Source organism: Astatotilapia calliptera, chromosome 12 (assembly GCF_900246225.1).
Source record: "Astatotilapia calliptera chromosome 12, fAstCal1.2, whole genome shotgun sequence".
Classification (NCBI taxonomy): domain Eukaryota; kingdom Metazoa; phylum Chordata; class Actinopteri; order Cichliformes; family Cichlidae; genus Astatotilapia; species Astatotilapia calliptera.
In genome coordinates, this window is record NC_039313.1 from 21,818,404 (window position 1) to 21,843,973 (window position 25,570).

The following is a 25,570-nucleotide window of genomic DNA, read 5'->3' on the forward strand; positions in this document are numbered from 1 at the left end:
GAGTAACTGATTACCTTTTATAGGAGGAGTGTCTCCTGTACAGTCAATGAAGATCGTGTTAGTGACCAGCTCCTTCACATCGCTCTCAAATCCCAGCAGGGTGCAAGCCAGCTGGGTTAATGCCCTCAACTGGTGGGAGGTCAAACTAAAGCTCCGACTTTTCGTGGGAAGCTCCAGTGGTGCTGTCAAGGGGGGAAAAGAGAAGAGATCAAATAAACAGTGTGCATGCTTAGGAATGCATGACTAGCAAAGAGATGCACTACAGTTTATAGTTCAGTAAAGGAATAAACATTTTCATGAAAATGGGTTTTCAACCCAACCTCCCCGCCTACATGCACTCATCGGAAAACACCACCCTCCACAAGTCTTGCCTCGCACAACACCTCTTATAAATATCGACCCATTCATGTTTTCCCAAAACACGGCACAAACAAAGAGACAGCGAAAAAAATATGCAAAACTTTGCTCCCAGAGAAGTCACACATGCACATCCCTCTCTCTCAGCACAAAACTTTTCTCCCCATAACCCGCCGATGACCCCCTTGGCAAATATGGATTTCCCATTTTGGAGGCTGCCAAAGCCATCACCCAGGGGATGTTCCGCATTAAGCTGGAGAATGGGCGGCTAGGAGATGCGTTGCCATACTCCCAGACACATGCACAAATACTTTTGTGTGTCCGCTTAAATGAGCTCCTCCACTGCAAAGGCATTTGGGAATGGAAGAGCTCGGTATTAGCCTTGACTCTGAAAGCTCGGAGATGATTGAGCGTTGAGACGGGAAGAAGAGGGGGGTCCTTTTCCAATAATTGTAACATTATTGCCTCTGAATCCTAATGAAATTTTGCCATATTGTTAAACAAAATCTGACAATATGAAAACACATTGTCCCCAAGGATGCCTGGTTTAATCATGCATGAGGTTTGACTCAGTGTGCTGTGTGTGGGCACTTGTGTATGTTTATATGAGTGTTAATAAATGAGAGTCGATGAGTTTTTGTGTGTTTTCGTATCTGTTGGGTGTGCGCACACTTGTTTACGAGCATGTAACGCAGGCCATTATGAATAACTTGATTTGCAGGAGGTGCTCGAATGCACATTTGCACATGTCAGTCGTGCAAGACAATTGTCACACACCAACCGGATTTCTATGGCCTTCATGGAATAAAAATTCTGACCTCAAATTTTTTTGTTTTTCCAAGTCTACGTCTATACATATATTTATGTGCGTGCGTGTGTGTGTGTGCGCGCGGCTGTGTGAAATCACAAGTGAACAGATGTGTAATTTGGTGTGTTTGCTTACGTTCATGTATATGTGTGAGCGCGTGCATGTGTGTGTAATTAAGCTGCATGGGTCTGCAGCTTAGCAGCTCCTCTGTAATGGGGTCCAGTGGGAGTCTGTGCTAGAGAGACTACATCATGCTGCATGTGTACACGCGTGACCTGGCTGACACCCATGTGCCTGTCTCGTTCTCCAGCTTGCACATTCACGCACGCACCACCAATCTTGTCTATTTCTGAAGTCACCAGCAAATCAAGAGCTAAAGCTGTCAACAACTCAAGAGTAAACAATCAACCGGACAAGCCAGGAAATGTTGTTGATATAACCACACAGTTACTGCACCGGATTATCTAAAAAGTAGGGATGCATTAAGTTATCAGCCAAACATCGGCTGTGGCTGATAGTCACATTGCCATTAGCGTGTCTTCTTAATTATTGAATATCTATATCTGTGCATTATCCGTGTGTCTGTCTGTCTGAATACTCTCAAAACTGTATCCATTTTTAAAGGGTTTATTTTGTGGTACATAAATCTACGATCCATGTATGAATTTATGCTCGGCATGAAATAGCTATATACTATCTATACTATTTATCTATATCTATACTGAGTTCTCTGTTTTGCTTGCACAGGGATCAACAACCTCAAAAACAAAATAAATAGAATCGATAGTATAATTAAGAGTAACAGTAACACTGGTTAATTTGGCCAATTCAATTCCCAGTCGGTGCATCTCTACTAAAAAGCTGCCACTATATCCCCACCCTGTTGCCCCATTTTAACCTTCTCTGTGGCATACAGCAACCATTAACCCCCACCTCAGTCTAAGTATCACCTTTTCCAGAGCTTCTTTCTCCTCTTTACCATTCATTCTGTTCATTCCCTCAACCTGTGACCCTTTGACAGCTCCACTTGCTCACTAAGTCACACCCTAAATAGTCGCACGCATGACCTTGATGTTCAGCAATGCTGTGCCTCAGCCTTTCATTGGGGTCTGCAGCGCAGCTTATATAGGTATTTATAGTCGTCTCCCTAGCCAAATAGCCCTATAGCCATAGCAGTCTAGTACATAGCCATCTAAACCTCATTATACCTTTGTCACAACAGTGAGGCCAAATGAAGGCTCCCATAGCCACTTGATGGAGAGGGTGTGCTTAAAAGCACCCAGGTGTGTCATATAGCATAGTACATGGCATGTCTTATAGAGCAGAATGAGGAAGGGCACTAGCAGCCAGAAGAGTTCAACCAAAGGTCAATGTAGTGAGAATCAATAAAGGAGGAGCCAGTGGTGAAAGCAGGGCAAAAATGATATGTTTATACAGTATAACAGCTCCTTCCATATAACATTATGGACGGAGCTTATGAGTGAGGATGCTCCTATAAACAAAAAGACAAATGTTAAGCCATATTCTGTGATAACCATTAAAGCAGTTGGCATCTTATCAAAAAGCCCTCAAGGCAAGTAGCGCGTTATTCATCTTTATGTTTCATGCGAAAACAGTGCCATTGTTGAAAAAATGTCCAGGAAAAATCAAACACCGCAGGTCTACAGTGGCCAGTTTTTAGTTTGTATCTTTTAATAATGACAACAATGTAACACAAAAGTGGGAGGAAAAAAAAAACAGAGCAGGTATTTTTGGCAAGCCATCATTCTTCTACTTTTCTCTGTGGGTTCCACCATCTCCACAGTCCTCTCTCTCACATACGCACACACGTGTGCACACAAACACTGCTCATGACTGGCAGAGAACAGAGAGAGAAGGGAGAGAGGAGGAGATCTAGGGGAAGGAAAAGGGGTGGTGGTTAGGGATGAAAACATGGGGAAGAGAGGGAGGGAAAGAGAGGGAGGGGCGGGATAAGGGAATTCCCTTAGCAGTTGTTATTGATTCCGGTGTTTACGGGCGAATAGTTTAGTGCCGTTTACAAAACAGAACAGATGCAGCCAGTGAGCAAAAAGGTAAACAATTGCTGTGTGGCGGGCTGCCAAATCCCCAGTCTGATGTATTAAACTCACGGTGAAGAGCATTTCCCCTTTGGCTGCACTTATTGCCACTTCATTTCCTCTTTGCTCACATACACATTCTCTCCTTCTTGTCATCTCGCGCCTTCTCTGCATCTTTCTCTTTCTCTCTCATTCCCTCGTTTATCTGAGGGAAAAGAAGAAAAAAAAAAGGATGAGGGTGTAGGTGGCTTTTTTGCCGCCTGGCTATTTTCTGTCCTTCTCTAACCCAGGAGGCCCAGTTCTTCCTAACAGAGCCATTAGCAGGGGGAATTGCATGTGTCTGACATGGCCGAAAACCAATTATTAGACACTTTCTACCAAATGATGCCCAAGTCTTTGGGGAATGGGCAATCATGCAATAATTTAGCCACTGATTTAATTTCTCTCCAGCACAGCATTCCCTTCCTTTTTCATCCTCCTGTCCCTCTATTCCTCTTCTTTCTTTTGCTCTGTCTCTCTGTAGTAAATCCGACCGTCTGAGGGTGGTCTGCCTATGCGATGCCACGCTGGACTATAGGCTCTTATCATGTCATTGCAATATGTGAAGGCAACTTTTCCATGTTTGTGCAGATGCCTGTGTCCTACAATACCCTCTACAGGTGATGTAAACATGTGGTTTCATTAAATCTCACCAGATAAGGAAAAAGTAATTTTAGAAGACAAGGCAATTTTAGTACATCTTACATATTGGAAAATCAAAGTGCTTTACATAGTTCATAAAATGAATAATACTAAATTAGACAGATGTCCTCTTGTTCAATGAGGCTTTTTTTATTTGTTTTTATTAATATCCTGAAAGTCACCTAAATAAAAACAGGGATATAATTCTAGAGCCTTGTTTACGTGAATCCTCTAACTCTAATTTTGAAGGACAGGTATTTTAACCGCTGTTATCAGAACAGATCAACATTTCACTCCACATTCAATGCATTCAAAGGCAATGAATTAAGCAAAATGCAAACATTTTCTTTTGTTCCATGAAAATCATGAGTCTAATGATGACTCTTGATTTGTTTTTGTAGCACTGTTCTTTGTAGCAACAAAATCCTTTATATACCTGTATTGACCTTTGTGGTAACCCGTTAACATTTCCCAGTTTACAGTTCCTGAACACACAGTTAACACATATTGTACTTCTAAATGCAGAACAAACAGTACAAGTAAAGCACTGACTACACCTGACTTGGCACACTCCCTTGTTAGTTTTTCCTGCAGTGGTCATAGGTGTATAGCTGCATGAGTCTGTTAGTGCTCCACTTCACTGTTAACATGGAGCTATTGCCATGCTATACTTTCTCTTCCTGCTTGTGTTTTCTGTGTACCCGTGCCTCCTAGTGTGCTCATCTCTCAGGGTGTCAAGCAGGGTCATATGGGTGCCTTGGGGTACGTCTGTGCACCTTTCAGTGTGTATTTGGGTAGAAGGAGAGTATGAAGTCACTGTGGACCGGCTGCTAGGCCCTGTGACAGCTGGGGTCCTCTTCGTCAGTTGCGGCCCACTGCTCACCCAGACAGCCTTATTATGGGAGGCCTCCTGCCGTGATTTACCAATATATACTCTGACACAAGCACGAGCATGAACACACACACACACACACACACTGTGATCTCTTGTGGCCCTTTCCATGGGTGCTGTCCAACCAGGGCACAGCAGGGGCCACCGAGCACTTCACATAAAGAGAAAGTAGCAATGTTTGATATCTCAATTAAGTTGCTCTGCAAGGAAGAATGTGTAGTTGTGACGATGGAGGTGGTGTTTTTTGTGGTTACAAAGACGCAAACTTTTTCTTTCGATTTGAATGTATTTTTGTGTCCTTTTCCTGCGTCTTATTTTGTTTCTGGCTCTCTTTGTGATGAGCACTGCAGTGACAGTGAGATAGAGGTTAAGATTTCTCTGGCTCCCTCTGCATACTTGAACCGAGAGGGCTGGATGAAGAACACGAAAGAATGTATTGTCCTGATGGGAGCATTTCATTAAATCCCACTTGTTTAGTGCCCTTGTTCGCATCATTGTTTTCAAGCCCTCAGCGAATCACACTGACTCTTCATCACGAAGCGCTGGCTGCTCTCAATAAGCCAGCCATTTTTGTCTGTGCTTCCTCAATAGAAGGTGCCAGGAAAATGTTCATATCCTTGAGCTGTTCAAGAGTGATACACAAAAGCCATTGTGGCCACTCTGAGGAAATGGGGAAAAAAATAAATAAATGGCACGCATATGACACATTCTCAAGGGCCATGAAACATATTCTTTTCTGCCATTTCACTGGAGCCATGATTTAGAGAAGATGAAGAAGATGACAGACACACACATAAACACAACCGCAGAGTAAAGACCCTGATCTTCTCATTAAGATTAGTAAACAACCACTTGCACTGTTTGGTAACTTTCTTAACCAAGGGCTTCTCATCATGTGCAAGGAAGAGAGCATTAAATAAAAAAAACAAAAACACACAAAGCGACAAAAAAAAGAAGAAAAAAACAACAGCATCCATAAACTCCAAGCATCACACAAAGACATGTGCATACGTGTACTCAGTGACACACACAAACCCCTCTACCTAGCCCATAATTACATGGAGGCATGCGTGTGCACGTCCCAGGCTGACAGTGTATATAAACTCAGGCAGAGATATGATCTAGTGAGGAGCTGCTTTTATTAAATATTAACAAACGCCATTCCCAAGTAGCCTCAATCCCCACAAGCACCTCCAATGCCAGTCTTAGCCTCAGCCTAGCTATCTCGAGTCACTACAGAACCTCTCTCCCTGCTGAATAGGCTGCTGTGCTTTCTCTAAGAAAGAGTTCAAAGAGCCAGAAAGGGTGACGAGGGGGGAGTTGCAGTGATGGTGAATGTGCTTGCTATACATGTTCTAACTCAATCCTTTTTTATCTATAGGGAGCTGCCAACGTAGTCATATGGGGAAATTAGTGGAAGTGGAATTTAAATCAGTGTTATCGGAATGGGGTTGCAGAGTGTTTGAACAGAAATTCACAACCTCGACTTCACCCCTGTGGTCGATTGTTAGGGAAGAAAATTGTGAGTGCACGTGCAGCGAAGTTAGAATGAATGCTTTTGATGTCCTACAAAAACACGAATCTCCTATGCATACATATGTAAATTACTGATGCCATATATGGAAATTTAATGATGCATTTTTAAAAAGGAGGTATTAAATGACTCTTGATAATGTTTTTTTAAAGTAGGCCTGAAATTAGTATGCTCACACACACACATCAGAAACAACCCAGAAAGGTCACTGAAAACAGAGTTTGTACGAACACATGTTGACTTACAAAGTCACGCATACACCTTAAAACGAAAATCAACAGGTGTAAATATATTGCACAAAAACACTTTTGGTAACACTGCCAGTTTTTCAGTTGCAATTTTTAGCTAATACAGTGTGGCAACTGTATAACTGTAAATGTCTGTATTTGCAATCCAACTTATACTTTCGGAAATCATATCATTAAGGGCCCAGAAAAATGCTTTTAAAGTATCAAAACTGTAGATAATGGTTCCCAAATGTAAAAAATATTACTTGCCTTGTTTTGGCAAAATTACACACACACACACACACGCGCGCGCGCACACACACGCACACCACACCTAAACTTGGCCCACCCACTTCCCTACCGACTCAGTGAGGTGTGTTAGTAAGGTCTAAAGCCCGTATTGTTCCTGACCAACCAACCTGTCTCGCACTTGCCCCAGTCCCACTGTTCACCCCATTACACCTGGAAAACTAGGAGGAAAATGGGAGAAGAAAAAGGGTGAGAAAATGGACATGGAAGAGACGAAGTAAAGGAAAAGCAGTGAGGTGGAGGTGCTCAGACCCTTTAAATCTGTCTAGGTACAATGTCAAAGTCTGCCTTTGAGTCGGTGGGGTTAAAAGAGGAGGCAGATCTCGCTGTGAACGTTGTTAAATGGTTCAGTGGTTTGACAGTGGCTGATGCTACAGACAGCGCTACTCCCCTGGGAGTCCGCAGATTCTCCCAGGCATGGCTCTTATCAAAATATACCTACCGCCTGCCTCTTCTTCAGAAATAAACAATAACACAGCAGGGGAAGAGGGAAAGATCTAAGGAGTCATTGGATGCCTATGAAAATAGAATGCCTTTTTTTTTTTTACTGCTGTCATAATTGTCTTGACAATTATGGGTGTAGCATACAGTATAGACAGTAAAGTGTGAAAGCAGATTATGTGTTAATGTTTAAGCCATGGGCATTTGGATAGAGGATATGTGGTTTCCTGAGCTTTTTTTTTTTTTTTTTTTGTAGTGGGGGGACGACTTAAAAAATGAACAACAGGAAAATGTAATCCCAGTTGTAGCCCTCAAAGCTCTCTTGCAGCTGATAGTTGAACACACACACAAACGCATAAGTAAAGCCAGCACAGGCAAAACTGCTCCATTTTACCATCATTACACAGCACGGGTCCCTCGCTCCCTTTGGAGCCATGTTCTGCCTCCGGTGCTACATTTGACGGTTTGTTGAGCGGCACGTAGGTGTGTAGCCTCCACAGCGTTACGTGATCAAACAGCCCAACTGACGCATGGCCAATTATCCTGGCTCCCTCCTCTCATCTCACGTTTAAGGAGAGGGAAAGTAAAAACCAAAGAGGGAGATGGAAAGAGAGAGATGGGGGGGAGCAAAGCTGGTGGTGTGTTTGTCGAAGAATCGCAGATGCAAAAGTACTTCTCCCCCTGTTCCACAGGGAAGCTGACATGTGCACCATTTTTTGTGAAAAGTAAACAATGGCTCGCACACTTGTTTTTATTGTGAATGTTTGCCATCAGCGAGCTGTAAATAGGCCAAGATGAGGAAAACAACGAGAACGCTGAAGGAGGGGAAAAGTATCAGAGGGTGACACAGGGAGCGAAGGTTTGCCCTTTTCTGGTCTTTGTGTATAATACTACTTCTTCGTCCAACAAAGTGACACATTTTATATTAGTGGCAAATATTAAAAGATACTTCTTGAGGTTTATTTTCTCTCTAAAATACCATGGCATGTGTAAAAAGATCGAGAGAATGTTAAACTCTGCTCTTATCTTAACTGTCATCAAGCGCTTTGCAAATGTTACACTGCATATATTCTCTTAGGTTCAAAAGATTAAAGTGGTTAAACACACCTTGACCAAGCCTTAACTATTCCGAGATCAGGGCTTATTGCTGTCATAAATGCAGTATGAGTAAATAGTGTTTAAAAGTATATTTGTCCTGAAAGTAAACCTCTTTATCCTGTTGGCAGGCAGCAACGAACGCAAACACAGAAAACAGTGCAGCAAAAAGAAAGCATTTATAATGGGAACAGCAGTTATTGACAGCCACTTACAGAGGCCTTGGTTCTAGCTCAGATCACTACCACTGGAGAGCAAAGACGGAGAGGAGCAAGAGAGAGAATCACCTCTGCTGGGTTACAATGAGAAGCAGGTGGAAAGAAGGCAGATGCGAAAGAAACAGCAACGAGGCTAAATAAACTAAATGTACTCTGCTACCGACAGAAAGAGGACAAAGAATAAATGAATGTAAAAACATTTAGAAAAAAAATTATGCTTACCTACAGTTGCCCGGGATTTGACTGAATACTTTTTTGTCTTGACGCTCGGGGCAGTGTTGTCTCTGTGAGCTGTCTCACATTCTCTCTCCATCAGGGAGGCAAACTCTGTGGCCACTGTATTGAGGTAGGCTTCATTAATAAAACCAAGGATCGTGTGTGGTTCTGCTAGTCCTGAAAGGACGTGGAGCTCCTCTTTGAGGGCTTGAGTCAGTATCGGCACCATGCTGCAGAAACCCATAGCCAGCCTGTCAAAACCAGTCTCACCAATTTGACTGGTGGACAGGGTGGAGTGCACAATACCCAGCACGTATTGCCGTGTTAGGCCCTGGATACACAAAAACAAAATATTATGTCTGTGTGAGATTAGCAGTGCCTTTGACATGCATGTGAAGTGAACACCCTCTATTCCCTCTACTCATCTGGAATTTATATGAACTGAAAAATGGAAATCGTTTCTTATTTTAGTGTACCTGGTAAAATTGCAGCACCTCTGACTCGGGATAAAGAAAGAACATCTGCTGCAGACACTGAACCCGTTCAAGGATGGACAGAGCGGTTGTTTGTCGAGGTCCAGGAAGCTCTGGACTACGGGGAAACAGTTGGTCCATCAGGTAGCGTCTGAGTCGGAGTCGCACATCGTCCCACACCTCCTGGATCTTTAGTAAAGATTAAAGATTAAAAGAAAAAAACAGTAAGTACAAGTCAGCCCATAAGACATTAAATTAGTCTGTACGGAAACAGCGAAATGGATAATAAATGGTGCATTACCTCTAATGAAGCGTCTTCTCTGACTGTATGTACCAGCTGGATGGAGGAGGCAGTCAGTTGAGAATGAAGAGACGTAAGTGGGGATGAAGAAGAGTGGTTACAGGGGAAGCAAATACCGCACTGGGACGACAGATTCAGCAGTAGCTGAAGCGTCACCTCTTCTTTCGACTCTTCTTCAGATCTCAGGTACTGTTGCTGAAAGGAGAAGGTCATTTAAGATTTTAATTTCACAAGAGAAAGAGGAAAAATACCTGAAGACAGGGCAGTGCAGTATGAGCGTCTTCTAATCTTAACCGCTTATTCATAAACAAAGCTGCTGCTTACCAGATAGCTGGATATTTCATAACAGAAAAACACCGGAGTTAAGTGGGATTTGAGATCACAAACGATGAAATGATTATGATCACGATAAGTTATCAGACATCCAGCTTTCTCATTTTAGAGAGAAATTATGTGTTACAGATTGTTGGTGAAATGTTTACAAAGAATAGCTAGAGACGATGATGACGATAATAACGAGTCATTAGGATTTTGATGCATTACCAGAGCTCTGAAGAAGTCCATAAGCTCTTGATGTCCTTGGGTAACAGGCCTCACACTCTGTTGTGTTTTGAGGGAGAACCACTGCAGCCACTCTGTGGGACTCAGTGGACGCTCTGCTGTGCGGGAGTCTCCTATTTTAGCCTGGAGTTCCTTCAGCTGCTGTTCAATGCTGAGCACAAAAAAAGATATATTACAGAAATCAGAGAGCTAAGGACTATAAAACCATACAGAGGTTCCAAGTACAAGAATAAAACACATACCAAAGTAACCTTAACCTTAGTAAATTTAAGACATTGGATGGAAAGTAGATTTTAACCAGCAAAACAGAAAGAAATGAAATAGATTTTTAAAAACGCAACCTCATAAATTCAATTTTGTCTCAAATTTGTGACTGGACAAAATGTTACAGTCAAGATCATCTGGGAAGGAGCCTTCAATTTCACAGGTGACTTTTGAGACATTTAAACAAAAACAATCATTGAACCATACTCAAAAGCTGGTGCTACACCATAAGCACACAGGAACAATGCATAAAATATGTCAACGCAGCAGTGATACAAACAAAAAGACTCGGTGATAAAAATACACACGGACCTACACAGCACGTCACATTTGGCTCTCCCTCACTCCTATTCAGTGTCTCTGCTGTGAGAAGACACATACAGAAGCATCAACAGTAATGAACACAGACATCGATATATCAGTGTGCAAGTGTGTGCTAAGCATCTGGTGTGAAGTGGCATTACAGACATTGGCAGGCATCTGAGGCACACAGTTCTTGCAATCTCATGTCTTACTTGTTCCCTTGACACACACACACATACACAAACACACACACACACACACACACACACACACACACACACACACACACACACACACACACACACACACACAGACAAACACACACACACACATCGCTCTTTTGATTTTAACAGACGGCATCAGCTATTCAGTTTCCTCTTTAATGTGACGGATTAGAAATGACATCTTTGGGCTCGACATGTTTAGTCATTTCCATGCAAATCAATGCATATATATCTGGGTATGTAAGACGGTGCATGCATGTGTGTGCATGTGTGTGCGTACAACTACATACCTGCATAATTAAGCATGTATGCTGTTGTGAATGCCACTATTGTGTTCATTTTTGATTGTGTATTCATAGTTGAGCTTGTGCTCAAGGCTTTGTGAATGTATGTAGTAGTGCATATAGTGATAGTAGAGCTTGAACAAATCATCTGGAAGTCCACTAGCTGACGAAAAAAAAAAATCAAGTAAGAAATTCATATAAAGAAAAAAAAGTATGAATCACAGGGTTGATGATTAAATAATGGCATATCTTGGTGTCAATGTAATTACTTTGGGACTTTTGAGAGGTAAATTTGAAATGCATGACAATGTGATCTAGTACTTCCCGTGCCATAAAAGATAAATATTCAAATAGTGAAACAAGTAAAAAAATAAATATATTTTTTGCACACCTATACTTCTGTCTCTCAGACATGTGCACATATGCTTGTATGTGTGTTAGTATACATGACACAAAGCCAAAGTGCAATTTCCCCATCAGACAGCTCAGCTCATCCCCTATCGGGGACTATAAAGTGCCTCCTGCCCGCTCCTGGGCCACGAACACATCCAGATGTCTTACAATGGCAACACATTAAATAACCGTTCAATCTGACACATTTTCGTTTCAGAGGGGAAAAACGCAAGGGGATAAAATGTTATAGACTGTTACAAACTGCCATCCTGTAGATTGAAAGCTGCCTGATGATACTGTTCTCGCTCTCGTTAACTACCTTCCTCTCGCATTCTTTTCGTCTTTAGGCAGGCCAGATGATGCATCTCACTTTATTCTCTTGACACCAATGTGCCCACTGACAGAAACCCTGATTATAAAGTGCCGTTTTTGTATGTTTATAGAGATTTGATACCAGAAAATACTTGCTACACATATGTAGAACTGTCAGTTCTACATATGTGTAGCAAGTCTTTCACCTTACCATGTGTCTGTATGTGTGATTTTCTATTTCTGCCTTTCTAGGTACGCTTACTCCATAGGAAAAACATTGCCTTGTGACAGATTGTGAGTGCTGCAATTCTTCACTACATTTGCCCAAAGCTCACTGGTTGTAAAACACAGCTTCAGCAAGGTCCAAGCAAAACTCCGAACTGCCCATGGCGCTGTGTGTAAAATTAGTATACATCACTTTAAACAACACAATGGAGTGCTGAAATGCTGGTTTGTTTGTGCGAGACCTCTGGCTTTTCTTTCTCAAGGGAAAATATAGCAGTGAGTTCCTGATAAGCAGCAGTTCTGGATACAGTGGACTCCAAAGAACAACCCTTTACTTTTCTCTGTTTTAAATAACTCTCGGAACAGTTGCTGTAGATTAAATGGCTTCAGAGAGCATTGTATGTGTGTTTATGGTAAGTCATAAACATGGATGTTCATTCAGGGCTCCCCATCAGGACTTCAACATAGACAGAAGGTTTCAAATGGCTGTCCATCTGTGGCTCACTGCTCACCAACTCTCCAGTTCATGTAACACAAAAATGTAAGTAGACTGAACTTTCTACTTAGATAGCCTTGGACTCGTTCTTGCTATACACATGCAGTATATATCAGTGCGATTGACAGACATGTTTGACCAATATAAGGCCATAGACTGAGACAGGGGGGGAATTGCTCTAAGGCTTCAAGTTTTCCCCAGTTCCACTCTTCATCACCTCACTCTTGCCTTCACCCAAGAAAAGCATGCTCTAATAGCTACAGCAAATACACCTGCTCTCCGGGTACATTTTCAAGGCTTGACTCCATAGCCTTTTTCTCTCTCCATTTCTACTTTTTCTTTTCTCTCCCCTCAACACTCTTACTTTCCTAATTTTTTTTCTTTACTTTCGCCTTTCAATTACCCCTCCTTAAGGCCTTGTGCTCTAAGTCATAAAGTCAATGTGGATGGTCTGTGTCAAGAAGTCCATCCAGCTTTCTACAATGTGATGACCTTTTGGCCGCTGGTGTGAATGCTACCTGCAGCCTAATCAACTTGGCAGGATTAGCTCCAAACCTGATGACTTCCACTGCCGGCAGCTTGGACGGTGAGGAAAGAGACAGAAAGAGTATGAGAGAAGAGGAAGGCAGAAATGGGTAGAAAACAGAGAAGTCACAGAAAATAAAACCACTCAACCATCTGTGTAAAGACAACAATGGACGAACCCTTAATGGCAAAAACGCCAGAGCAGAACTCAACAAAAGACCCTGAGAATGAGAAAGGAGGCAGAGGAAACTAGGAGGAAAGAATTCTTTAGGCCTCTTGACAAATATGTCAATCATCTTACCCTAACTGACAGACACACACACACACACACACACACACACACACACACACACACACACACACACACACACACACACACACACACACACACACACACACACACACACACACACACCGTTACTGCTGAAGTGAAATTTAATTGTTTTTCAGTCTAGTTCAGGGAGATCAACACCCGCCAACCTTCACCACCGCTGAGAGAGAAAGGGAGCAACTGGAGGTCTTTTATTAGATATGATGGCACATTTCACAGCTCCGTGACTTACAGAAACCCAATCCCGCGATTAGTCAGCGCTTTGACGTTATCTTAAGTTTCTTGTCAGAATTAATTTAGTGTGGGTGGGCTGCTGTGGGGCCGTCTGTCTGTCGTGCTCCGCTCCCCTCCATTTGCCTACAGGAGGTGGGGGATGGAGACAACGGGGGCAGGAAGATCCCTTTCAAATAAGCCCCAGCTCCAGTCAGTGCCAAACCAGCCGCCTGAGAACTAAATATCTCCCCCATCAAAGGAGCCTATTCTGTAAGGGGAAAAGGAGTGAATGAGCTTGAATGAACAGGCTGAAAACGAATCCCGTCTTGGCCCAGTCTGTTGCCCACTTAGTGTTTTCAGCCGTCATCCCCCAAGACACACAGCCTACCCATGATACCGGAGAACTGATATAGGTGATATACTAACTTAACACACGTGTCACACAGAGCTTAACACAAAATCAACGACATACATTGAGGACTAGTATTTTTGTTCACTGAAAAGGAACGTTGCACGATATTCTACTGTGGCACGTTTTCAGTTTCTTTGGTATGCACACGCATTGAAAATCACACACACACCAAGAATTAAATGTAAAAGTATTGATACTCTACCCTGATCAAGATTGGCAAGCGATTAGTGAGAGTCATTTGCCTTGCCCGTGTGAAACTAGAGGCCTGTCTGGAGTCTCAGTGCTTGTGCTGACACTTCATTAGAGGTCTTTTCCTGGTGGCCTGCTCCATCCGGCAACACACACCCACCCCTTCACTGTCCCATCTGATGAAAACTAATGGATTACAGCATTTCAATTTGGGGGAGCCAGCTCTGTTGTCAGCCTATCTTACTCTCCTTCAATTAAACAGCAGCTCTTAGGCAAATCTCTGACATCTGAGAACTGGGAACAAGCCAGTCATTCTGACCCATACATGGGCTGAAGTCCTTCAAGGGTGAAGGCAGCTCTGTTTCCTCTGCCTCCCAATTTTCCTTTCCTTTCCTCCACTTCCGCAATTTGTCTCAGACACTGATAAATCAATTAGGCAGCAGGTGAGTGAGCTTTGGATGTATGTGTAGGTGTGTATACGTCTGCAGCCCACCCAGGTTAAAGGCAAACGAGAGGCCTTGCGAGATTTTATTTGCCTGGATGCGTCCCGACAGAAAACGAGTAGTCTCGGAGGAAGTTGGCTGCAGTCTTGCAGAGATACTGACCAGTGGTCCCCCACGGCGAGAGGAGGATTGCCTTATTTTTAGCCCCATTCTCCATTATCTGGACGCTTTGTTCTCATAATGGTTATCCCTCTCCCATCTGCAGGAACACAAAATAACCCTTTAATGCTTAGAAAGCAGAAAAATGGCCCGGCCTTCTGTAATAAGCCTTGAATTACCTACCCAAGGGTTTTCGTTTCAAGATGTGGAATCTTCAATTATTATGTTCCCATTTAGAAGGAGGAAGGAAAGAAAAAGAGAAAAGGGGAGGGAGGCAGCGAGAGAGAGTGAAGAAGGGATGAGTCCCAGACACTAATGGTGCCAGAGTGAGGCTTTGTTCACTTGCTACATTTAGCCTGTCCTTCATCATCTGCCCTCAGCCTCACAACACTACAAACGATAAAAGACCTGAAATATAGATTTCTCTTATTTTTCTCTTCCCCGTGTCTCACTTTTTAACAATCTACTTGTACTCCCTAACTATACGGATCTGTAATAAATGACTGATACCTATATTTCACTCCTCAGTGCATAAAAGAAAAAAACAACCTGGGAATGCATTTCTGCCATATATGATGACCAGACTGCTCTTACTGTATAATTAAGAAGAATTTATAAAACAAACCTGAATTTTTGGAGAAGATATAAACTTTGAAAGGTGTCCCTTAATAGAATGATCCCCTCAATAATGAACAGAGACAGAATTAAAATGTTAGAAACTATATCATTTAATTTGACAAAGACATCGCATCCAGTAGTCACAAACCACATTTACATGTGTTATTAGAGTATCTAATTAAAACTGAATCAGAAAGCAAGTTACAATACAGTGGTGCATCTTGGTCAGATTTAATTCCCGACTACAAAGTAATAAGACAATCATTATCAGCTCTCGTTTTTTTCCTGTTCTGTTGTGTGAATTATTTACTTTAGTTTCACAGTTGTAATCAGAGTGTGGATTTAATTACTGTATTTAAGATTCGAGAACACGCAGCCACACTGATAATCTGTCATTTAACTCCTCCACACGGCTGCCACTGTTTACCAATCTTGCAACAGATGCTGCGTTATACATCTGTGTATATAACCACAAAATCTGATTTTGTTGCAACCAGCTAAAACATACACACAGACAAGCACAGACACAAACACGCACACAACTGTGATCTTTTAATGGGAGGTATTTTAGAGGCAGAGATTTCTGCATTAGCACGCAGCCACTGAATCCTTTTACCATCCCCCCCTTCAAGTATTAAACGGTGTAAAATGTCTAGTAAAAATATGAAACAGACAGGTTAGAGTGTAATAAGATGAAGAAAAAAACGCCATCACAGGAAACACTGTTATAAACCATGTGATGTTGAGTTGTGCCCATAACCAGTTTGAGTCTCCACTACTGCTTTCTTATCTGTGCAGCCAACATGCATGCAATCAGAAAAAAACAATCCCACCTTAAGTATAAGGCAGTCATTAATAACTGAACATTAGAGATTTGAGAGATCAACTTCTGCATATAATCCTATGAAAAGTAAGTACACCTTATAGTTCAGTAGCTTATAAAACCAACTTGAGCAGCGTTAACGTCAAGTAATCCTTTTGTGTCATTTTCAGTCATTAGGCCTGCATTCCTTTACAGCGTTGCTTTTGTTCATAACAGTGTTCGAGTCAGGTTGAGGTCTGGGCTTGGGCCATTGCAACACGTTGATTCTTCTGTTTTTCAGCCATTCTGTAGTAGACTTGCTGGTGTGCTTGTGACCATTGTCCTGCTGCATGACCCAATTTGGGCCAAGCCTTAGCTGTCAGACAGATGGCCTCAAATGTGACTCAATAATATTTTGGTATACAGGGAAATTCACTGATGACTCAATGACTGCAAGGTGCCCAGACATGACTACAAAACAAACCAGTTGGTATGTTGTGTTTGTACTGACATGCTCTGTTGGTGTTTTTTTCCAAACGTGGCACTGTGTTATATCAAAGGCCATTGCTCCAGAAGTCTAGCAGTTTGTTCAGATGCAACTTTGCAACCTAAGGTGTGCTAGCATGTTCTCTTTAGAGAGAAGAGTCTTTCTCTTGGTGATCTTTCCAAACGAGCCATGCTTGTTAGGTCTTTTTTTTTTTTTTTTTTTTTTAAATTGTAGTATCATGGACTTTAACATTAAACATGCTAACTGAGGACTGTAGAGTCTGAGATATAGCTTCTTCTGAGCATTGCATCATCTGAACACGGCAATTTGCGGGGACACTAAGTTCTGGGAAGACTTTGGCATTGTTTTAATACACACCTTACAAGACCTCAGCTTTTATAAAATTATCGAACACCCTTAACTAGAGGCACCTGCCGCTACTTACTTAATTCATACTGTTTTAGCATTTTGTCACAGAACTATATAGAGCCTTGTGAAAACGTTGTTTTTCACATGAATATATGTGAAAAACATCCAATATCTGAAGTACTGTTATCAATCAAAACTTCACAAAAAATACTTTACTGCGGTGCTTTTTTATTGTAATACTAATCTGACCACTATATAGCACTGGGTTTCCTGCACTTCACCTGCCATCCACAGAAAGAAAAGGAACGCTTCACAGAAAATAATCCATCACAAATAAACCAACTTAAAATGTCACTGTTATTATTATCTGGGGTGACAAAAAGGGGTGTAAAGTGTCTGGGTGATGTGAAATTCACAACATATGTTTGCGGCGATAAAGATCAGGAAACTATATCAAGTCGAGCCCTCTGCGACTCTGACTCACCTGTTGGCATTGAGATTGAGCTTCTCCTCTGTGTCTTTCATAAGCTGTTCAAAGTCCAGATCACTGGAAACACCTGGAACCAGCAGCTCCACAAAGGCATGATCTTCAGCAAAGTCCTCTGGCCACTCCATAGTGCTCTGTGAGATAGGGAAAGCGTTCTTTATCACCACATCATATGTTTACCAGTGTACACACCCCACTTTCTTTCTGTCCCTTTTCTCTTTCTATTCCTCTGCCTTCTTCTCCGGTCTTTCAGCAACCTGGCCTTTACCCGGCATCATACTCACTCGGAGAATAATTTTAATAAATAGATAAATAAATAAAATTTTAAAAGACTAACAAAAGGGCCTATAGGGAGTCGACAAAACATTCAGACTATGATTCTGCTTGATAAACTGTCCCATAGGACAGGTTATGTAAAAAAAGAAAAAGATCTGCACCAGGTTATAAAACAAAATAAGGCACAAGGCTTCACTGGTGTCAGGATTGAATCAGCAGTGTAGATTGACATCAATCAACCGCATGATCTAGAGTGTTGTATCAATGCAGATGTTCGAGAAGCGGCGCACACATTCTGTACACCCAGCGCAGACTTTCATGTGATCTAATTTGAAATTTCCTCAAACAGAAGTCTTATTAAGAGGCTCAAATCAATTTCACCTGAAACACCTGAAACAAGGGGAAGTCTGTTATCAACAAGAAACAGCCCCCCCTCCCTTTTTTCTCAGAAAAATCATTTGCAGTTGGAGGGCTCCTGATCAAAATGCATTGCCTGAGCCTCTAACCATTTCCACCTACTGACACTACAGTAAGTTAGCAGAGGAAAAAAAGAACAAATAAATAAACAATGAGGTGAGATGCTCTTCAGTCAAGGCTTTAAATAAACAACTCATCTCCTATGGTCTCTCCTAGAACTGCGGTGCCACCCTCCCCCCCCCCACCTCCACCCTGTGGTGCTTAATGCTCATGCTAACAGCCAATCCCACGGTAGTGCCGCACTGCTGGGTCTCATATCAACATTGTCATCAGCACGAGTCAAGTGGAAGGTAATGGAGAGTGTCTGTGTCAATTTGGCTTTCTCACACTCCGCCTCTCGCCCCGTCCTCGTCATCTGCTCTGATTTTAATAATCCCTGTCAAACTCCAAACAGCTCCCTGCACTCCGCTCTGCGTCTTTGCTGCTGCGTACAGTCTATGCCACTCTCCCTGACAGAGTAGACAGGAAGCTCAACATTCATTTAGCCTGCACAAAGGGAGGCCTGTCCAGCTGGACAAATATTATTTTCCTCTGCTGACAGCCTCACCAGTTAAGCTTGTCCTTTATTATTTCTCCCTCTCTTCTTCTCTCTTACTGCTTCCCCTCATCATCACGCTCCCTCTGCGCCACTGACTGAGAGGGGGGTCTATGCCCAGTCACTGCTAAAAGAGAAAAGGATTTTCAATCCACGGATTAGGAACTCAACATTGTAATTATATAGACTGAGCAAGATAGTGTGTGTATGTGAGTGAATTTGAATAGTTTCTTTGTGTGTTTGCGCTTTCTACACTACCGTGCTTCCTTTCAGGTGCTAAAAGGATAGACAGACAGATGGACAGAGGGTCTGAATGTCCTCACTTTATGTCTGCTGGGTGTCTACCTCCTGTTCTGCCATAATATCATCTGTTATCTTAAGCGTGAGTGTGTACATGTAGGTGTGTGTGTGTGTTAGGATTCACCAGGCATCACACAGGGCCTCATTAGTACTATACTTTAAATCATCCAGTCTCCATTGTCTTGTCATTAGCTCTTTAGAAAGCAGATGTTGGAGGAGCCCCTGTGTGTTTCACAGCATTGCAACAGGGACAACAGGGCCAAGCAATGAAATGCTGCCTGCTCGAGACATCAAATCCACAGCTATTAGACCAGGATAGGAAACGCACTCTCCCTCTCTCTCTCTCTCTCTCTCTCTCACACACACATCACTGTCCAATCTCTCTTGTTGCTGCTTGTCTAACCCAGCTAGGCTAACACACAGGCCCATTTACAGTAATGAGTTTGTCCTGAAATATTTAGCAGCGTATCCCCAGGCTGACGCTTTAAAACCACTTAGAGCATGTCAAGTTAAAGTCAACATTATTTTAAAGAGGGTACCTAACAGTCTGCTTTAAAGGAAACATAATAAATTAAACAGGTGCATAATCTAAGATCACAATGGTGCTGAGAACTATCTCATTAATACCCAGAGGAGGCCACTGCTTCACTGTTACAGTGCAACCAAGTGGCCCTCTACATTACTTGGATTTTGACTCATGATCTTGACTGGCTACTTTATCACTGGCTTTGTAAGAGGCACAACTCTTGTAAAAATGTATCGGTCACTTTTGTCTTTGCTTTGGGAAATATGTGGATATAATATCTTCCTAAAATATGCTGTGTTAAACCATCCAGATTTCAGAACGCAACAACTTTTTCCTCAACCTAAAAAATGCCTATGTGATTAGCCTACACAGAGGGAATGAATAATACATGACTTCCCAATCTCCTTGACAACCAAATATTACTTGTTTTTGTTGTTGTTTTGTTGAGTAGTTACCATCATTCAGCAGTATTAAAGTACCCTGAGCAATGAGTCAATTACAACCCTTTAAAAAAAAAAAAAAGACAATATTGTGACACTGGAGCAGATCATATATCTTAGCTTATTGCAAATGCCATGAGTTCAGCAAACTTAAATACTCCGATCCTAAAGATGCATTTAGTGCACATGCACAAAAAGACTGAATGTTGGAAAATGATTACTGTACAGAGGATAAAAATGAGACAAAAGTAAATAAATTAATATGATTTAAACTGGATGAATGCAAATGATTAAAACTGGTTGATATATGTTGCAGTAAAAAAACAAACAAACATGGAAAATCATTTCCTTTGAGAGGTTAGTACTAGAAATTGCTTTTGCTTTTACACCACTTTTAACTCATAGATAAATGATCATTTATCAGAATTATTGTTGATTACGTTTTCCAATGTCAGTTTGTCAACTTGGGCTCCAATAAAACCTGGTTCTAACTGATAGAAGCTGGATCATCATGGTTTACTCCCTTAAACATACCCAGGGTCGCACATCTGTAAATCCCTAATAAACTGGGTCCCACCTCAGAAGCTGAGAGAAGTGTAATAAAAGATGAAACCCACTGGGCCAGCTTCCTCCTTTAAAAGGTCTGGAAGCGACTCAGAAAAGTGGCTGTCAGACTTAAGAAAAAAAGGCATGTAATGACAATCTTCAGATGGAGAAAATGAACTGAAAAAAATGATGATGATGATGATGATGATGATGATGATGATGATGATTACTATTACCTCCCCTAAAGAGGTTTTTTTTTTTTTGGTAGCATTTGCAAGCCCAGGTCATTCTGTCTGTAAACACGGCAGTTTGAAAAGTTTTGTATGAATCCTGATTAAACTTTGTAGTGTTGTAGAGTTGAGTCATGTTAACAATCTATTAAAATTTGGCTTACATTCACCAAGGTCCTCAAGGTCAACTTAATGATTCACTGGTTGAAAATTGACAAAAAGCCTTATAACTTATATAAGGCTTTATATAAATTATAATCCTTACAAGTGTTGTGTGTATCGTAAATCTATAGAAATTACAACATAAAGATTTAAAATATCACGTTATATTTGACTGCTGACCTCTCCTTCAAGGTCAATAGACTGATCTGAAGGTAAACATTATATTGCTATACAGAGCTATTTAAAATGGTTTCTTAGTGCCATTGATTGAATTGACAACATAATATAAAAAAAAAAAAATTAGGGAATGATATACGGGGATTCTAAATATCAAGTTACTTTGGACCTCTGACCTCTTCTTCAACATCAAATAAGGTCAAACTTTCAATGTCTTTTATCTCTATAATCATGCTTAAAATTCTGCTCTCTTTGTGGGTATTGGCAGCATTTAGGAAATGATACTGAATATCACATTATAGTTTGCATTCAATATCATGTCACATTTGACCTCTGATAATAATAATAATAACAATAATGATAATAACTGCTGTTCTGGATCCCAACAAAAACACTATTCAGTGCATTATAAATCATATAAAGCATATTTTATTCCCAGTAGAAAACAGGAAATAACACGTGTTTAAACTGGTCTAATGTACAATTTACAAGTTAATTTTGAATTAGATGGCAAAAATCTCTTTAAAAAAAAAAAAGTTGGGATGGGGGCAACAAAAGGCTACCAAAGTAAATGATATTAAAAGGAAAAAAGAAAATTTGCAACCAGCTTGGTTAACTGGTGACAGTTCAGTAACATGAATGGGTATAAAATGAACATCGGAGAGAAGCAGTGTCTCTCAGAAGATGAGCAGAAATTCACCAATCTGCAAAGAACTCTGTGTACAAATTGTGAAGTTTTAGAGAACTGTTCCTCGGATGCCACTTTAGCTCAGTGGGTGAGCAGGTGACCACATGCCAACTCACTGGAGTGCTGGGCACAGGTCCAAGTTTGAGTCCAACCTGTGCACCGTGTCCTAACCCTCTCTCTCTCTCTACTTTCCTGTTTATCTTCACTACTCCACAACCCAATACTTTTTTTAATGCCCAAAAAAGAACAATGTTAACTGCAAAGGTATGTCTGCTGTTATGAGGTGCATTAGTACCTATAGAATTGGCAGCTTACACATCTAGAAAGGCACCATTAATTCTGAAAGGTAAATACACATTTTAGACCAACATATGTCCCAAACCCTAACCCCAAGAAAACCACATACTGCAGATATGACATCAACAACATGACTTCATAATAGAAGAATCTGGGTGCCGAACTGCCTGCGGACCAGGCCTTTCAGCAACTGAAAACATTTGGCATATAATGAAATAAAAAAAATACAAGAAAGAAGACTGTTGAGCCAGAATTCTCTGTCAGATAAGAATGGGACAACATTCCGCTCCCAAAAGTCCAGCATCTCTCATCATTTCCCAAACATTTATGGACTGTTGTTAAAAGAAGAGGGGATGCTACACATGAACATGACCATGTACCAAATTTGTCTGAAATGTGTTGATGTCATCAAATTCAAACTGACCTTTTCGTTCTTCTTTAAATGATACATTTCTCAGTTTCACATTTGATATGTTTTCTATGCTCTTTCATAAAACAAAAATGTGGGTTTATGTGATTTACAAATCTTTCCATTCTGTTTTTTATTGACATTTCACACAGTTTTCCGATTGTTCAGTTTGGGTTTATAAATGTTACAAGACTCATTTCCGGGATTCAACAGATAAAAGAGTTGAGCTGGTTACTGTCACTTGCTCTTTATGGGGGGTGTTTGGCCAAGCACTGACACATTCTGACCTTCCAGATCAGACTTTTTTTCTTTTTTTTTACATCCTAATAATTTCATCCATACAACAAAAGAAAAGGAGAAACACCGCCTATCATATCTATAAAACCTCATCTAAAAGCAAAATAAGCACCTGTAACCAGTTAACACACTAAAACCAAACTGTGCCAAGACATTTATCAATTAATGATTCTTCCCCTCGCTATTAATGATAATTTTATGATTACAAAGCAAAGACTTAGCCATATTGTTGTTTTGATAATGAAAGAAAACCACAAAGAATACAGACAGGCCCTGCTGAGACTCTTGACTTTTACCTGCTTGTCGTAGTTCCTGCCATACAGCCACACACAGACCTCTAAGCTCACAGCATGCAAGGAAGTGGTACTGCGTTTGCTTATTTTGACAGTTCATCTGTATCTTTAAAAAGCCGTCTCGTGTGTCGTATAAAACAAAAGAAACCCGAATGAAGCCACTCGACTTACTCAGCGTTGCATGTTATGCGTACCTTACGAAAGCTCTTACTTAATCCATCCGGTGTTAATCCATTACCGGCGGGGAAAATGTGACCGACATCATTTGTAGTCACTTCATGCTGATATCTGTCTGCGACAACTATTTGTAGCTAATAACAAAAACCGAGACAATTCAACAGCCAATAAAAATATAATATTGCATTACTATGACAGGATATCCACCGCTGTCACCAAATGTTGCACTGAGCATTTTATGTACACCGTTTCCCGGGCAGCCGATATGGCAGAAGTCGCATGTCACTTTTATTGGTTATCTATCGATAAAATATCCCCGTTACTCAACCACTGCTGCACAACATCTAGTTATTTTTTGGTGATTTCCGGGGACTGAAAGCGTCCGTGACAACAACCCGGAAGTAGCTCTATGAAAACTTCCGCTCGGTGGAAAATTCCAACTGAGGAATCAAATGGTAGGCAAACGCTTTCGCCTTCGGGAATTAATAGCATAATTTTTACATATCAAAGATGATATTTTATTTAAAACATATATTTAATATATTCTGACGTCTTTTTTAAATCAAGTATATAGCCGTTTGTTATTGAGAATGCATGTTAAAAATGTTAAGATATGAGAGATCCCCCCCTGTCTTTCCAAAACAATTGGATTCCATAAAGCTGCTCAAACTTGCAATTTGGGTGGTGTACTCGCGTGTAATTTTTCTCATTAAACTTATCGTTTGGCCGTTATTTTGAACATTTATCCACACTAAAGCGCGAATGCGCCATGGATTTTTGTTTGGGACGGTTAATGTAGCTTCGGATAAAGTAGCCACACACTGGTCGAAGTTTATTCACGTTGTTGGATGTTTTTGTCAGTGACAAGAGTTTGGCGCGCCCGGGTGTAATTGGAAGTTACCACTGGTGGTATGACCGAGGTACTTGATCAGCTGTGCCATTAAAACAGTTGACATTGCTTATTGAATAGAAAAGAACCAATATTTTTTTCTTGTTAGTTAGTCTACTCTGACGCTGCAAAGCAAATGATATGCCAGCAAGCCTTAGTTAATTATCAACTAAATAAAATTTTGTCACGATCTGTGTAAGTATTGACTTTGTTTGATGAATTTTGTAAACGCTAATATCCTTGATGTGCAGTTTGAACAGTACATTGTTCTTCCTGATGTACCAAGAGTGAAAGCTTATCGTGAAAACGATCTAAGTCATCTAGTCAAACAAGAACTGCAACATTAGATTGGCCAATGAATGATGCGATCTATCTTAACTTATTGTCTCCTACAGTTTAACGAAGTACTTCATTTTGGCTCTTCTTCAATTTCTTCGCGAAGATGGAGACCTGCACACACGTCTTCCAGATTTCTGGGATCAAAATACGCGAGGAGAAGAGAGTTCTGATCCAGGGAATTCAGCAGCTGGGTGGGAAATACATTGGTGGCTCAGTGAGTAAGATTGAGATCCCTCAGTAGATTTTAGGGAAATGCCACGTGCACTTGTGCCCAAGCTGAAGGGTTGCAGCTTGTGAATGATTTCATTTTTCTTCCTGATGCTTTTAGTCTTTATTCAGTCTATGCGATGTAAGAAAACATAATAGTTAGAGACTAATCATAAACTAAAGTAATGATGACAGTGTTTAGACACCAATCAAAAAGGAAATGCACTTGTTCCTAAAGTAGCTGACTGAATGAATTACTTGCTGTGCTTGCTGTCAATCATTAATTAGTTCTGTGGAAGTCTGTGTTCTGTGTCTTTATCTTGACAGTCCAAGTAAAGTTTTCAATTGTATTTTTATATTTATATATTGCTTTGATTATCCCTCTACACAAATGAGAACAAAACTATTAGTGTATATGTAGAATTTCAATTCAAGTGTTGTTAAACAGCAAGGATCTTTTTTAATACAGCTTTTCCAAGCGTCCTAGTTTTATTTTGGATCTTATTTCACACACAGAACCAAAATTATTGCACAAAACCCCAAAACTATCAGGGTTAAAATTATTAGACCTTTGTGCAGGTCAGTCAATAGCGCTAACT

The 25,570-nt window shown here is 41.0% G+C and overlaps 2 protein-coding genes across 13 annotated transcripts in view; one reads left to right on the plus strand and one right to left on the minus strand.

Annotated features, from left to right (window-relative positions):
• kiaa0825 (KIAA0825 ortholog) overlaps window positions 1–25,570 on the minus strand; it is a 125,981-nt gene that overhangs the window by 95,362 nt on the left and 5,049 nt on the right. Inside the window, exons 1-8 of one of the 8 annotated variants that reach the window (XM_026188791.1) lie at window positions 23,727–23,900; window positions 17,704–17,840; window positions 10,153–10,321; window positions 9,766–9,804; window positions 9,610–9,645; window positions 9,312–9,497; window positions 8,842–9,166; window positions 15–182 (exon numbers count right to left, since the gene is read on the minus strand). In XM_026188791.1, the coding sequence (XP_026044576.1) occupies window positions 15–182; window positions 8,842–9,166; window positions 9,312–9,497; window positions 9,610–9,645; window positions 9,766–9,804; window positions 10,153–10,321; window positions 17,704–17,840; window positions 23,727–23,771 (1,105 nt within the window). In that variant the 5' untranslated portion in view covers window positions 23,772–23,900. Of the gene's footprint in view, window positions 1–14; window positions 183–8,841; window positions 9,167–9,311; window positions 9,498–9,609; window positions 9,805–10,152; window positions 10,322–17,703; window positions 17,841–19,006; window positions 19,122–23,362; window positions 23,901–25,570 lie in introns of those variants that run through there. The other 7 variants (XM_026188787.1, XM_026188789.1, XM_026188790.1 and 4 more) reach the window with 7 other exon arrangements.
• Window positions 23,928–25,570, plus strand: part of slf1 (SMC5/6 complex localization factor 1) — a 37,153-nt gene continuing 35,510 nt past the window's right edge. For 2 of the 5 annotated variants that reach the window (XM_026188792.1, XM_026188795.1), the window contains exons 1-2: window positions 24,107–24,456; window positions 24,821–24,978. In XM_026188792.1, the coding sequence (XP_026044577.1) occupies window positions 24,868–24,978 (111 nt within the window). In that variant the 5' untranslated portion in view covers window positions 24,107–24,456; window positions 24,821–24,867. The other 3 variants (XM_026188793.1, XM_026188797.1, XM_026188794.1) reach the window with 3 other exon arrangements.